This window comes from Triticum aestivum, chromosome 7B, assembly GCF_018294505.1.
Source record: "Triticum aestivum cultivar Chinese Spring chromosome 7B, IWGSC CS RefSeq v2.1, whole genome shotgun sequence".
Taxonomy (NCBI): Eukaryota; Viridiplantae; Streptophyta; class Magnoliopsida; order Poales; family Poaceae; genus Triticum; species Triticum aestivum.
The window spans coordinates 399,075,972-399,091,007 of NC_057813.1; the positions used below are offsets into that span (position 1 = coordinate 399,075,972).

The 15,036-nt window shown below is 46.0% G+C and overlaps 2 protein-coding genes across 3 annotated transcripts; both read left to right on the forward strand.

Annotated features, from left to right (window-relative positions):
• Positions 1-7,833: 7,833 nt before the first annotated feature.
• LOC123156079 (succinate dehydrogenase [ubiquinone] iron-sulfur subunit 1, mitochondrial) lies at positions 7,834-11,230 on the forward strand. 2 transcript variants are annotated; one of them, XM_044574240.1, is made up of 2 exons: positions 7,834-8,603; positions 9,754-10,390. In XM_044574240.1, the coding sequence occupies exons 1-2, from the start codon at positions 7,930-7,932 to the stop codon at positions 10,178-10,180; spliced, it is 1,101 nt and encodes a 366-aa protein (XP_044430175.1). In that variant the 5' UTR covers positions 7,834-7,929; the 3' UTR covers positions 10,181-10,390. The 2 variants fall into 2 exon arrangements, with proteins under 2 accessions (XP_044430175.1, XP_044430176.1); XM_044574241.1 differs by lacking the exon at positions 9,754-10,390 and adding an exon at positions 10,810-11,230 and having other exon boundaries at positions 7,839-8,603.
• A 531-nt stretch (positions 11,231-11,761) lies between these two features.
• On the forward strand, positions 11,762-12,846 carry LOC123157070 (photosystem II core complex proteins psbY, chloroplastic). The gene has a single exon (XM_044575313.1). It carries the CDS (start codon positions 11,942-11,944, stop codon positions 12,548-12,550), a length of 609 nt encoding a protein of 202 aa, XP_044431248.1. The 5' UTR covers positions 11,762-11,941; the 3' UTR covers positions 12,551-12,846.
• The last annotated feature ends 2,190 nt before the right edge of the window (positions 12,847-15,036 follow it).

Sequence of the window (15,036 nt, forward strand, 5' to 3'; positions counted from 1 at the left end):
AAGTGGGTAAGCAAATTACTACTGAGTAATTAATAGAAAAGCGCAAAGTTATGATGATATCTAAGGCAATGATCATGAATATAGGCATTACATCCGTGACAAGTAGACCGACTCTTGCCTGCATATACTACTATTAGTCCACACATCGACTGCTATCGAGCATGCATCTAATGTATTTAAGTTAACAAGAACAGAGTAACGCCTTAATCAAGATGACATGATGTAGAGGGATAGATCTAATCAATATGAAATATACCCCGCCTTTTTATCCTTAATGGCAACAATACAAATATGTGTCATGTCCCCTTCTATCACTTGGATTGAGCACCGAAAGATTAAACCCATTACAAAGCACCTCTCCCATGGCAAGAAAAATCAATCTAGTTGGCCAAACCAAATCAATAGATCAAAGATAAATACAAAGCTATCTTAATCATGCATAAAAAGTTCAGAGAAGACTCAAATATGATTCATAGATAATCTGATCATAAATCCACAATTAATCGGATCTCAACAAACGCACCACAAAAGAAGATTACATCGAATAGATCTCCGAGAACATCAAGGAGAACATTGCATTAAACACCAAAGAGAGAAGAAGGCATCTAGCTACTAGCTATGGACCTGTAGGTCTGTGGCAACTACACACACATCATCGGAAGGGCGACAAGGTTGGTCTAGAGGCCCTCTGTGATCAAATCCCCCTCCAGCGCCGGAGTGCCAGAAAAGGCCCCAAGATGGGATCTCATGAGAACAGAAGCTTGCAGCAGTGGAAACGTATTTTTGGTGTGCCCTCCGGTATATGGGGAATATTTGGGTATTTATAGAGCTAATATTAGGGTTAGAAGAGCCACAGGGGGGCCACAAGCTCATAGGGTGCTCCCCCCAGGGCGCGCCTGGTGAGATTGTTGCTCACCCTGGACCTTTTGGCCTCCTCCCGAAGCTTCCTAGGTGTCTTCTGGTCCAAGAAAAATCGTCAAAAAGTTTCGTTCCATTTGGACTCCGTTTGGTATTGACTTTCTGTAAGAGACAAAAATAAGGAAAAAAAACAGCAGCTGACATTGGGCACTAGGTTAATAGATTAGTCCCCCCAAAAGATATAAAATAGCATAATAATGCATATAAAACATTGAAGATGGATAATATAGTAGCATAGAACAATCAAAAATTATAGATACATTGGAGACGTATCACTTCGTCCCGAAAGTCTTCTCTTATTTTTTTTTTCCAAGGTCAAAACCCCTCATGTAGAAGAAGATAAGCACCGGAGACTAGTTGTGGGCCCCACAAGGCATCAGGGCACGCCCTGTTCCCTTGTGGATAACTGGTGGCCCCCCTCTGGTATTTCTTTGCATGAGGTTTCATGTCATTTGGAGCTCTGTAGAATAGGCATCTCTATTGTAGCTTTGTGAGGACCAGAATTCCAGCTGCCGGTAATCTCCCTCTCCATGTAAATCTTGCAAATTAAGAGAGAAAAGACATTAGGATTGCATCACAAAGTGTAATAATGATAAAAACATTACGCATATCAGTAAAAAAACATGATGCAAAATGGACGTATCAGAAGTAAACTATAAAGGGAGCCCAACCCTTATCTACCTAGCCCGAGCCTCCTTTTATACTCATAAAGGGACACCAGAATGGATACAACACTTTTCTTACAGTGGCATACCTACTGCGTTAAATGTGGAATGTGTGGCGTCGTATCCCGTTGCTAGGCGTAGACGCACATCTTGTCGCAACAAGCTTTATCTACAATGCCCTTTTAGTGTGAATCACAAATGAGGTGTCGCGCGCATGGTATAAGGGGTGGTGAGTATGCGTGCATGCCACCTAATCTAGTTGGAGGCGTCCTCTCCACTTGACAGCTTGATCCATGTCATTGTATACCTCCAGAGGTCTGCTTGTAGCCTTGCCATCGCAGATCCACGCCTATCAGCCTTGTGTCTGATGTTAACCGGCCGCTGACGGGGCGGCAACGCTGAAGGATTCGTCACCGGGAGGCAAATTCCTTCTAAAGTAATCTTGCCTTTGACAGTGTCAATGGTGCCAGAAGACTCTTCCTCAAGGATGATGATCTTGTCGGTGAGTGTCTTCACAAAGATCTGCATCTTGTGGGTCTCACAAAGATCTGCATCTTTAGGTTAAGTCCTAACGAAAATTTGCATGCCACCTCAGAAGAGGCATATATGTGCCTTGCCGCGGAATAATTGCTACTACCCCACCAATCAAGACTGCCATGGACCACGCTTGACGGGTATGTGAGACCCTGATCTTCACGGGACCGACACAACCCCATAAGAATAGATATACTGTTTTGATACATGGCATTACTCACACATACCAAATCTTATCCATGATGAAAACACTATATACACACAGAGATTTGAATCTTGATGCACAGTCATGGCTCACAATCTACATGCCCCTGCCACTGCGGGCCACAAATCCTCTCCCGTGAAGAAGCAGTCTCTAGAGCTTCCTGGTTCCTCGAGTACCCGTTGGATGCTTCAGTGACACAAGCCATTGCGTATTAGAAGTGTTGCCCATAAAACAGAGATCAAGAAGATGATGGCCACTAGTGGATTTTTTATTTTTTAGGCAAGGGGCAACTAGTGGATGAAAAAGTTAGGCAACGTATGTCTCGCTTATAGCGAGACCTAGCATGCTCTCGCGTCACGCGCCTCACTTAACGGGCCGGCCCAAGCGCGCGGGAGGCCACAACCTCATTTTTTGTTTTTGTTTTTCTCTTTCTTTTTCTTTTGCTTATGCTTCCAATATTCTAAATAAATATATTACAAAAAAACACTTTACATGAAATATAAAAAAATAATTTACATAAAACACGTCTACCAGCCCAGGCTCTCTTGAGTAAATGGCAACTTCCCATTCAAAGGAAGTCTACACGTCTTAGTTTCCCTCTTTGGAGACACATGAAAGAGACATAACTACAAATGAAATAGGGCCCTCCCATTTGGGCAAATGTGGTTGTACGGTTGGGCTCGGTTCCGTGGCATTATAAATTGGCCAGACAAAGGGATTGAATTATAATTACTTAGCTTAGAAGTAAAACTAACATTATTCATTCCCGTGGATCTAGAACAATTCACTAGTGCTATTTCCCCGAAGTGGTGTCATCTGTTTTATTCGGGTTCATGTTACCAAAATAAATTACTGGTATCAAAGTAATTGCTAAAACAAGTGTAACTAAAACATTCCAGTTAAACTCTAGCATTGCTTCACTAGTGCAACACTACTAAGCTCCACCCAAATAAAATATTTATGCAAAACAAGCTAAGTAAATAAAAGGCAAAAATAACCAAGAATATGCAAGTCGGAACCCATGGCCTTGCATTTTCCATCAAGCAATTGGATGTGGTGGCTTGCCTTGTTCAAGAGGAGGGTCACAAAACCCCTCGTCTTCACCTCCTAAATTATGCCTCTTTTAAAATAATTTTCAAAGCATTTTAAATAGAGAGAGGAGCAATAAAACTCTCTCCAGGAATTCTAGACAAGTCAAACAAACCTCAAACTTTGCCACAAAAGCGGAATTAAATAACGAAAATAATGCAGAAAGAATCAATGAATTGAACTTATAGTTTAGGAGTTATTCCTGGTAAAAGTTGGGTCAACCGAATTATTTAAACTAATTTTAAAATAACTTAGGAAAAATCCCAGAGCGGTCCACCTCGAAGGCGTATTTTCAGAATACGCCTTGGCCAGTGATACGTCCATTTTACATCATGTTTTTTATTAATATAATACCTTGTGGAGCAATTTTAATGCCTTTTCTCTCTTAATTTGCAAGATTTACATGAAGAGGGAGATTGCTCGCAGCTGGAATTCTGGACCCGAAAAAGCTATGTCAGAGATACCTATTCTGCACATCTCCAAATGAACTGAAATTTCACGAAGAATTTTTTTGGAATAAAAAATACTGGAAGAAAGAAATACCAGAGGAGGCTACCTAGGTGCCCGCAAGGCACCAGGGCACCCCCTCGGGCGCGTCCTGATGGCTTGTGGGGCCCCATGCTAGCCTCCGATGCCCATCTTCTGGTATATATTCCCATTTGCCCTAGAAAAAATAATTAAGGAGAGGACTTTTGGGATGGAGCGCCGCCATCTCGAGGTGGAACTTGGGCAGGAGCACTTTGTCTCTTCGGCGGAGCGATTCCGCCAGGGACACTTCTCTCCGGGAGGGAGAAATCGAGGCCATCATCATCACCAACAACCCTCTCATCGTGGGAGGACCAATCTTCATCAACATCTTCACCAATATCATCTCATCTCAAACCTTAGTTCATCTCTTGTATTCAACCTTTGTCTCCAAACCTCAGATTGGTAACTGTGGGTTGCTAGTAGTGTTGATTACATCTTGTGGTTGATGCTGGTTGGTCTATTTGGTGGAAGATTATATGTTCAAATCCTTGCTATTGAATACCCCTCTGATCTTGGACATGAATATGATTTGTGAGTAGTTAATTTTGTTCTTGAGGACATGGGAGAAGTCTTGTCATAAGTAATCATGTGAATTCGGTATTTGTTCGATATTTTGATGATATGTACATTGTTGTTTCCCTTATTGGTGTTATGTGAACGTCGACTACATGACACTTCACCATAATTGAGCATAAGGGAATGCATTGTGGAGTAGTAATTAAATGATGGGTTGCTAGAGCGACAGAAGTTCAAACCTTAGTTTATGCGCTATTCCGCAAGGGGCTGATTTGGATCCATATGTTTCATGCTATGGTTAGATTTATCTTAATTCCTCTTTTGTAGTTGTGGATGCTTGCGAGAGGGTTAATCATAAGTGGGAGGCTTGTTCAAGTAAGAACAACACCCAAGCACCGGTCCACCCACATATCAAATTATTAAAGTAACAAACGCGAATCAAACAAACATGATGATAGTGACTAGATGAAATTCCTATGTGTCCTCAAGAGCGTTTTACTTGCTATAAGAGAAAGTTCTGGACTGTCCTTTGCTACAAAAGGATTGGGCTACCCTGCTGCACTTTAGTTACTATTGTTACTTATTGCTCGTTACAAATTACCTTGCCACCAAACTATTTGTTACCGACAATTTCAGTGCTTGCAGAAAATACCTTGCTGAAAACCGCTTGTCATTTCCTTCTGCTCCTCGTTGACTTTGACACTCTTACTTATCGAAAGGACTACGATTGATCCCCTATACTTGTGGGTCATCAGCCAGCGTACCGCTTCCGGCCTTAAGTGAGTCACTCACGGGTGGGGGGCACCCGTCAGGTTTTCTTTTAAAATGTCGGCCCGATGGTTCTCCAGCGATAGGAGGGCTTAGGGCCTCGAGTGGGTTGGCCCACGGGGACGACAGCTCTCCAATGATCATTCTCATACCCGTGGCTTCTACGGAGGCGGTCGGGCGGTGTCGCTTTCTTCTGCGCGGGCGACGATGGTCTTCGGGCGAGGATGAACTCCAGTGAAGACGCTCTAATTGGGTTGGCTAAGGGTGTGGGTGAGGTCAGTAGGTTGTGGTGAATCTACTGGCAGTGAAGGCTGGGCTTGAGGAGCCGTGGGTGGGGCTGCCGATGGCGAGGTTCGAGCGGCCGAGCTCAGTCTGATTGGCTGGCTAGAGGCTGCGGCGGCAAGTATTAGAGAGCGTGTGGTATGTAAGGGAGAGGAGTGGAGGTAGTGTGAGGTGTTTGGAGGGCTCAGGTGCCCTTTTATAGGCCGGGAGGGGTTGTAGGGGCCATGGCGTCGCCGTGTTCGGTGGTGACGGCCAGCTAGGTCTGCGCCGGCCTATGACTAGCTTGGCCGGGACTCGGGCTGGTCCAAGGGGTCAAAGGGAAGGAGCCAGACCTCCTTTGTGCCGGCTTACGCTCCGCGACATTGCTAAGGTCATGGTCGAATAGTGGCCGAAGCCACGACCACGCTCAGGGGAGGGGCCTGACCGGAGTGACGTTAGCTGGACGCAGGATGCGGTTCGAGCGTGCGAGGGTAGGGCTGCGCGTGGCGTTGGTGGCCGGGGACACGATGTAGGACTGAACATTTGAAAAATCTTAATCAAGCAGTTGATTTTTTTGTTAAATAAGCATAAAGATCTTAATCAAGCAGTTGAAAAAATGATAAACAAGTATTTAAAAACTGTTAAGCAAGCATCTGGAAATTGTTAAATGGGTGTAGAAAATTTTGATTATGTATTAAAAAATTATCAGACTTGTATTTTAAAAAGATATTAATCAAGCATTTGAAAATGTAAAAATGTGTATAGAAAATTATTTGACCACCTATTCAGAAAATGTTAATCTTGTATCTGAAAATTATTAATCAAGCATTTGAAAAAAACTTTAAAATGTGTATACAAAAAATGTTGACCATGTAATAAAAAAGTTAACCTGGCATTTAAAAAATATTAAATGTGTATAAAGAAAATGTTCCTCATGTATACTAAAAATATACAATGTGTGTGGAAAAAGTTGATCATGTATTGATTAAATGTTAATAAAGCATTTAAAATTTTAAAAATGTATTTGAAAAATGTTAGTCAAGCATTTGAATTTTCCTAATGTGTACAGAGAAAATGTTGACCTTGTCTCAAATAAATGTAAATCTTGTGTTTTGCATAATGTTAATCAAACATTGAAAATGTCAAAATGTGTATAGAAAAATGTTGACCATGTATTCTAAAAATGGTAATTTTGTATTTAAAAAATGTTAATCAAGCATTTGAAAATCTTAAAAATGTTGACCATGTATGAAAAAAAAAATGAAACATGTATTTGAAGAATATTAAACATGTGTTAAAAAATATTCTTGACATGTAAGGAAAATATATGACAAAAACGAAAAGAAACAAAGAAAAAACATGAAAACCCCAAAAGAAACAAAATAACCAAAGAAAAAAAGAAAACCGAGGAAAGAAGTGCAAAAAGAATGGAAGACAGTCAAAACCGATACAAAAGCATAGAAAAACAGAAAAACAATGAAAACCGTTGGAAACTAGGAAAGAAACAAAAATCCAAAGAAAAAATGGAGGAAAGGAGAAAGAAAAAATGGAGAAAACCGTTGTGTACGAACGACTTAATTTATTCATTCTATTTTACATTCAAAATTATCTCTCCGTACACAAATATTAGATGTTTTGAATATTTTAATATAAACTACATGTAAATTGAAATTAGTGAACAAGCACATTAAAAATGCCAGAACGTCTTACATTTATGAACGAAGTATGTTGTTAACTACTACCTATGTCCTGGTTTATTGATCCCCATTGTAATCTGTGTCAAATTTTAACCATAAATTTAACTAATAAAATGTTTTTGCATGTCACCATAAATTATATCACTAAAAACTATGTTTAAATACGAATCCAATGATATAATTTTGTTGACTGCGCTAATATTTTGTCAGTTAAATATTTGATCAAAATTTAGCACAAATTTTAAAGGGACTAATAAACCAGAAACTCAGGAAGGAGATAGTACAATAGTATAAAGGTAGTTTCAGTTTCCTAGACTATTCTCAAATTCTGACATTGAAGACCGGTATGACAACAGCGTCAAAACTGAAATAGAAGACCTGAAAAACGAGAGGAGGAAAAAGCTACACAAATCCCATAAAGCTTGGCGCTACGCTGAAGTCATTTTCCCTAGCCAACTTCCCTTTGTCATCTTGCAAACGGCCCAGAGCTTGTCCACATCTCCACCCTCCCCATCCACAAGAAGGCCCAACCCAAGCTTTCAGGAGCCCCACCTGTCAGTAACCCATCTCAACCCTAGAACCGCCATTCCTTTACCTCCAACTTGACCCCACACGTCATCCACCCATCTACGCCCGAATATATATATACCCAGCTGGGCCTAAGCCCACCACGAGCCCCTTCCCCTCTCCAACCTCCCAAAAATAAAGGAGAAAAGAGAGAGAGAGAGAAACGCGAAACCCCAAATCGATGGCCGCCGCCGCCCTCCTCCGCCGCTCGCCGGCGGCGCGCGCTCTCCTTTCGCCGGCCCTCTCCTCCCGCCTCGTCGCCTCCAAGCCCCACTCCTCATCCCCCGCGCCGCCGCCCCCCTCATCGAAGCCAGCCAGCACCAAGACCTTCTCGATCTACCGCTGGGACCCGGACTCCCCGTCGACCAAGCCCCACCTCAAGGACTACAAGGTGGACCTCTCCGACTGCGGCCCCATGGTGCTCGACGCGCTCCTCAAGATCAAGAACGAGCAGGACCCGTCCCTCACCTTCCGCCGGAGCTGCCGCGAGGGCATCTGCGGCAGCTGCGCCATGAACATCGACGGCGACAACGGGCTGGCCTGCCTCACCAAGATCTCCTCGGAGGCGGCCGGGGCCTCCACGATCTCGCCGCTCCCCCACATGTTCGTCGTCAAGGACCTCGTCGTCGACATGACCAACTTCTACAACCAGTACAAGAGCGTGGAGCCGTGGCTCAAGCGCAAGGACCCGCCGGCGGCTGGAGGGAAGGAGATCTACCAGTCCAAGGCCGACCGCGCCAAGCTCGATGGCATGTACGAGTGCATCCTCTGCGCCTGCTGCTCCACATCCTGCCCGTCCTACTGGTGGAACCCAGAGGAGTATCTCGGCCCCGCCGCGCTGCTCCATGCCAACAGGTATACCCGCACCTTCCTCGTAGGCTCTTGATATCGTGAATTGTGATGATATGCTGAGTATGTTGCGTCTGTCTGCTGGATCTACTCGATTACTGAATGACATGTGATTGATCGGTTGGTGTGTCATGCTGTGAATTGGTTGTGCGATGATACGTAGGGTGGTTTTTATCTCGCTTAGGTAGTTGGGTGTGCAACTAAGTGCGTTTATTTATCTAGGAGAATGATTCGCTGGTCTGTTGTGAAGCTGAATTATTTGGTCCATTTTTTTTTGGAAATGGAGGCGTACCCCCGGCCTCTGCATCATAATGATGCATGCAGCCATCTTATTAAAAAGTTTCGAAGTAGCACAAAGTCATAAAGATTACAGCTCGCAAGCGGAGCAAAACAAAGAAAATGAAGACCATCTGTTACTGCCTGCTGAGCTGTGTAGATGACCATCGTTTGGTGGATAGTGTGAAATGCCCATTTGCTTCAAGATTGCCTTTACATTTTAGGGCTTAAGTGATTGTTTGTATATTTTTTTGGGTCCATTTATGCAAAGGATCATCTGTTACTTTTTTGCTAGCCCCCTGGCGAAGCGGTGTAGATGTTGTTTGGTGGATAGAGTGAAATGCCCATTTGGTTGAAGATTGCCTATACACATTAGGGCATCAGTGATTGTTTGTATATTTTTTGGGTCGATTCATGCAATGATCATCTGTTACTTTTTTGCTAGCCCCCCGGCGAAGCGGTGTAGATGATCATTTGGTGGATAGTGTGAAATTTCTGTTTGGTGACTGCTTCTATTCTCTTTTATCTGGTCTTTGGCTGATTGATTTGGAAGTTGATGCCGCTGCTGGAAATAATCATTAGTCTGTAGTTTTTGTAGTATGCTTCTTCACGACATTCTTGATGACATCGAAAGTACTAGTTTAGCTCCCCCCCCCCCCTAGTAGCCTGATTCTTGATGAGGCCTTGATTCGGAAGTTACTTTTATTTGTGGTGGCCTCTGTTTCAGTAGAGATCATTCTAGTTTCCCCTTTACCAGCAAATTATGGTTATGTTCTACCAAAATTAAAATGATAATTGTCTAATATATTTAATGCCTTTTTGCTGTAAGCTTTAGGATGTTGTTAAGTCCATGACACGTTCGCCCGTTCACCCTTTTTAGGCTTCCGGATTGGGGGACGCTAATGAAACCGAAACCCAGCATGCTTCCGCTGTGGGGGACGCTAATGAAACCAAAACCCAGCATGTTCATGCACGTCCAAGCTCGAGGATACCATGGGGTCTCAGTCTCAGAGAAGAGAAACTTGCGGGATCACAAACGTAGAATTCTTGCAGCAAAATATGAGCTGAGAGGAAAGCTTTATAAGGCTGTCTGTAGGGACCCTGAACTTCCATCAGATATGCGGGATAAGTTTCGCTATAAGTTGTCCAAGCTGCCAAGAAATAGTAACATGACACGTCTTAGAAACCGCTGTATTTTCACGGGCCGCTCTCGTGGTGTCTACCAGAAATTCCGCATGTCCCGTATCGTGTTCCGCACCTTGGCAAATAAGGGTGAACTGATGGGTGTTAAGAAAGCGTCTTGGTAGATGTTAAGAGCTGGGTAGAACAAAGAACTAGCTCTTCAGTAGTCCAGCAAAATAAGGTTGCCCTCTTTCAGTGTTTGATTCCTGAAACTATTTGTCAAGCTTTGTTTTGCCAGCAAACGGCATGGTTTTCTCTTTATTTAGTTGAAGCAGTGTAATGTACTGTTTTTCATGCTATTCAGCATTTATGAAGCTAAAGATTCTATTGTTCAAGGTTTCTAAAAGCTGGCTGTTTGATTCAATATTTATCTGATCTGACTTTATTTGATGTGTGCACTGAGATTTTATATCTGATTCTCTGTTATATCATATTGTAATTAAGCTTGTCTGTTGACTGTTATAACCAGTAAAGGCTATAGTGGAAGTGCCACCATGTGCCTGTCTAACTTATAATCTAAAACATGATCTGATATAAGGCACATGAAAATTTGACTAATAATTGCAACTCCCCTTAGTCAGAAGAAACTGGAAACAGAAATCAGATGTGGTTGGTTTCTTGGTCGTTTGTCACTTGTGCAAGCATCATCTCATTTCACATACCTTCAAGTGTTTGAAATGCCTTCAGCCCTTTGCCTTTGCATTGGGCTGACGACTGTAGTGTCGGAGAGATATAAACACATTCGTCCTTCCAGGTGGATCCAAGACAGCCGTGATGAGTTCACAAAGGAGCGCCTTGACTCCATCAACGACGAGTTCAAGCTGTACCGCTGCCACACCATCAAGAACTGCACGCATGCCTGCCCCAAGGGACTCAACCCGGCCAAGCAGATCGATACAATAAAGAAGTTGCAGCTCGGAGCCTGAGTGAGGTCTACTACACCGTGGAGATGTCGAAAGTTGTAATCAGCCTGTCATTTGGTTTGTTTTGGCTCCGTGGTGACGAATAATGGCTGGAAACGCAGGATATTCCCCGCTTGACGATTCCGTGTAGGGCGTGAATAATTGCTACCAGATTTTATTCTTTTCGTGCTGTATCTAGTTTGGTGGTTCACCGTTGATCATCTTTTGATGTCCATGCATCAAGTAATTCATAAACTTTTGAATTGGTACCAACTTTTGGATGTTGCATATGTGTTGTTTGCTTCCTTTGTCTCAGGAACATAAGCGCTTACAGTGTTACAGAGTTTACGTCGTCGGCACAGCTTAGCGCACCCTCCCATCGCTCACCGCTCGCGTTGCCTGCCAATACAGAGGCAAGGGGGAAAGCGGTGGACTGGGCTTGTTGTCGGCGTTAGACGAAGAGGAAAGCAGTCGAATGCACGCCGCGGAGCACGAAGATGAACGTCATTACGTGCACTTTTAACTGAAATCGCCGTAAATACCTAGCGACGTTTCAATCCAGATGATCTCCGATCTTGTCCTTTCTTAGACGAATAAGATCTTGTCGTTTGGTACCATAGGGCATTCTAGAGTACACTTATATTCCTAGCGCGAGATATCTCAATTTCCGATTCATTTCAGCACCCTCTACTCCACTTCCTCTCATCATCAAAGTCTCCATGTAAATCGTATGGTCCCCACCTCGTTGCTCGCACAGCCAATGGCATTGCAAGTTGCAGGCCGCGAGATAAGCTTTCAAACCTCGATCGCACACTCGCCGCACAAGATAAGCTAGCCACATCGTTCATTCTAGAAACTCAGGGAGGGCATTGCATTACACACTCGCGCACCTCACAACACCCCTCCATCCACCTTTTGCCAGCGTGAGAGCTTCTTCTTTCTTGCGAGGGAGAGGTCAGCGAGCAACCAGGGAGCTAGGCGTCAATGGCGACCATAGCCACGATGACCATGCTCAAGCCCGCCAAGATCACGGCCAGGTCGGCGCCTTCCTCGCCGTCGTTCAGCGCCAAGGTGGCGTCGCCGAGCATCTCGCTGCGCAGCCTGCAGAAGAACGCGGCCAAGAAGGGAGCCCTGGCCGTGTCGCCGGCGGCCGCGGCCATGGCGAGCGCCTTCTTCACCTCGCTGGCCTCGTCGGACGCCGCGATGGCGTCGCAGCGGATCGCGGACGTGGCGGCGGTGGCGCCCGCGGACGACAACCGGGGCCTGCTGCTGCTCTTCGTGGTGGCGCCCGCGCTCGGGTGGGTGCTCTACAACATCCTCCAGCCGGCGCTGAACCAGCTCAATAAGATGCGGTCCGAGAAGGCGCTCGTCGCCGGGCTCGGCATCAGCGCCGCCGCGGCCGCCGGCCTGGCCGCCGCGCCGGAGCCGGCCTCCGCCGCCGTGCAGGAGCTCGCCGCGCTGGCGGCGGTAGCGCCCGCCGACGACAACCGGGGCCTGCTGCTGCTCTTCGTGGTGGCGCCCGCCCTCGGATGGGTGCTCTACAACATCCTGCAGCCGGCGCTGAACCAGCTCAACAAAATGCGGTCCAACTGAGCGTCGTCGTCGTCGTGGCATCGCATGCGGTCCGGCCGAGTGGGTTCGTATGTGTGTGTTCGTCTATTAAGAGTCGTGGTAGTAGCGTGGAACGTGGTGTGAGTGCCTGCTTGCATACTCTCTAATCTTGTTCCTTCCATTGATCAAATGCAGTACAGCTCTTCTTGTTTTCTCTTCTGCTACGTTCAGTCCAATGTTCTCTTCTGCTACGTTGCATGCTGGATTGGGTTTCTAGGGCAACTCTAATCAATCCTGTAAAAATAAAGGAGGATCCTTAGCCAAGTGTTTTTTTTTTACTTCAGATTTGGCCGGTCCGAGCCGATCGGCAATATATAACGGAGTTACTTTTCTGGTTTATGCATTTCGTGGAACAGTAATGCTACACGTACAAATGAGTTACGGAGTTTTACAAAGAAAGTTAATTTGATGGGTCAATAGATAGGGAGGCGGTCCACCCCTCCTGAAAATCAGGAGGAAGCAAGTTTGTGATTGGTTAGTAGATGAAAAAAGTTCGTAAACTCATGTATTTGTTTGTATGTCTATCATTTTTTTTCGTGGAACACCGTCATGTGTGTCCGCGGCGATGCTGACCATGCCGAAAACGCCGGCGTCCGCCATCGTGCTCATGCTCGGCGAGGATGGAGGGCTGCGTTGGGGTCGTTGTAGGGCCACCCATAGAAGTCCTCGGCCATCGCCCATGCACGTCTTCCTAGCCGCATTCCTGCCGGCCTCCGCGGTGGTTCTGTACCTCGTGATGTAGCCGCGCTCCGTGTACCTCGTCGACTACGCTTGCTTCCACACCAAGCCCAGCCACTGCGTCCCCTTCGGCACATTCCTCGAGCACGCCAAGCTTGTCACCTTCATTGAGGGGGGCTCCATGACGAGCGCAGCGTCCGTTTCATGACGTGGCTGCCGGAGCGGTCCGGGCTCAGGAAAGAGATGTGCCTGTCCCCGGCGCACCACTTCATCCCGCCGTACCGGAACTTGGGAGGCCTCACGCGAGGAGGTGGAGCTCGTCATCTTCTCCGCCATTGACGATCTGCCCCGACGCCATTGACTTCCTCATTGTCAACTGCAGCCTCTTCGCGCCCATCCATTCTTCACCAACATGATCATCCACAAGTACAAGATGCGCAGTGACATCTCCAAGGTGCACCTCTCCGGGATGGGGTGCAACGCGGGGGTGGTCGTTAGGTCGAGTTCGTCGTCCATGAGGTCACCGGCGAGGTCGCTGACGAGGCCGGAGGTCGCCACCGTCGATAAGGGAGCTTCACGCTAGTCGCCGGCCGGCCACAAGAAGACCTTTACGTGAAGAGAATTTATCCTCGGCCGCCGTCAGACGAAGTATATTTAAGGATTTGATAGGTGTAAGAAAAGAAAACCGACTAGATGCGGTATAAGAAAGGAAAACCAAATTTATCTTCCCTTACGACCGGATAGATCGATTTGAATTACCCTTACGAGGTGCTTTGACTATAGGCACGACGTGCCAAGAAACTTTCGAAAGCCTGGGCAAACCGCAAGTCACAGAGTGTCTAGGATGTCATCTTTTTCTTGCAAACCGCTAATATTCCGTATATTGCTAGAGGTTTCATTATTGCTCCAGCAGAGTTTAGCCGTTTGTGGCACCAGATCTGTGGTTTGGCTTCGAGCACTCTTCTCCCCTCACTGTACTACACGGTCCATGCTATACTAGTACCGTCCCTGCATCACAGGGCAGAGACACTGGACACATGAAACTAAAAGATCGGCACTTTCGAGGAAAATCGATCGCCGTGACACAGTAGTACACGCTAGTGGATTAGTCAAGGTCAAAGGTATTCGCGTTGCACTGTGTGCGTCTCGGCTTTTGCATCGCTCGCTAGCCCGCGCGTGTCAGCCGTCCAGTGAGGCCCATTTTCCCGTCCTCCTCCATCTCCTCAAAACTGTCAGGTCCGGTTTGACACATGCCAAGCCGCAGCTCTCGTGAACAAGACGGTGGCCAAGCCTTCAGCTTTCTTTCTCTCCTTTTTATCAGCTATCCTTCTTTCTTCTATCAGGGGTGAAATGGTAAACTGACCTTACGACACCTTTAACACTGACCAGCAAATTTGCTTCCACATCCATCCACGACAAGGAGGCCTGTTGTTCGCACACGAGCACGTCACCATGTACCTTCAACGTCAAGGGTGATGCACCGCAACTCACGTCGAAGGAGAAGGAGAACCGTTCGGAAGCACGATACGCAAGCAATCTGGCGGGTGCTTTTCGAGTCCCGAAACCCACATGCCCGAGAAGGACACCGTGTGGACGCGCGGCGGCTATGAGCTGCCCTAGGTCGGTTTGCTCACCCCTAGAGCCTCTCTGAAGAACTAACGAAGAACGAGAGAGAAGGAACAAGAGAGATGTGTAGAAAACTAGGGTAAAAAGTAGATGGGTTTTGTTGATTAACCTCTGTCTATATAAAGGCGGATGGACTTTCCGTACAAGAAAAGGACTTGTCTTGC

Coding starts and splice junctions, on each gene's coding strand:
- LOC123156079 (XM_044574240.1), top strand. CDS start 7,930: ATGGCCGCCGCCGCCCTCCTCCGCCGCTCGCCGGCGGCGCGCGCTCTC. Junction 8,604..9,753: donor GCGCTGCTCCATGCCAACAG/GTATACCCGCAC, acceptor CACCCTTTTTAG/GCTTCCGGATTGGGGGACGC.
- LOC123157070 (XM_044575313.1), top strand. CDS start 11,942: ATGGCGACCATAGCCACGATGACCATGCTCAAGCCCGCCAAGATCACG.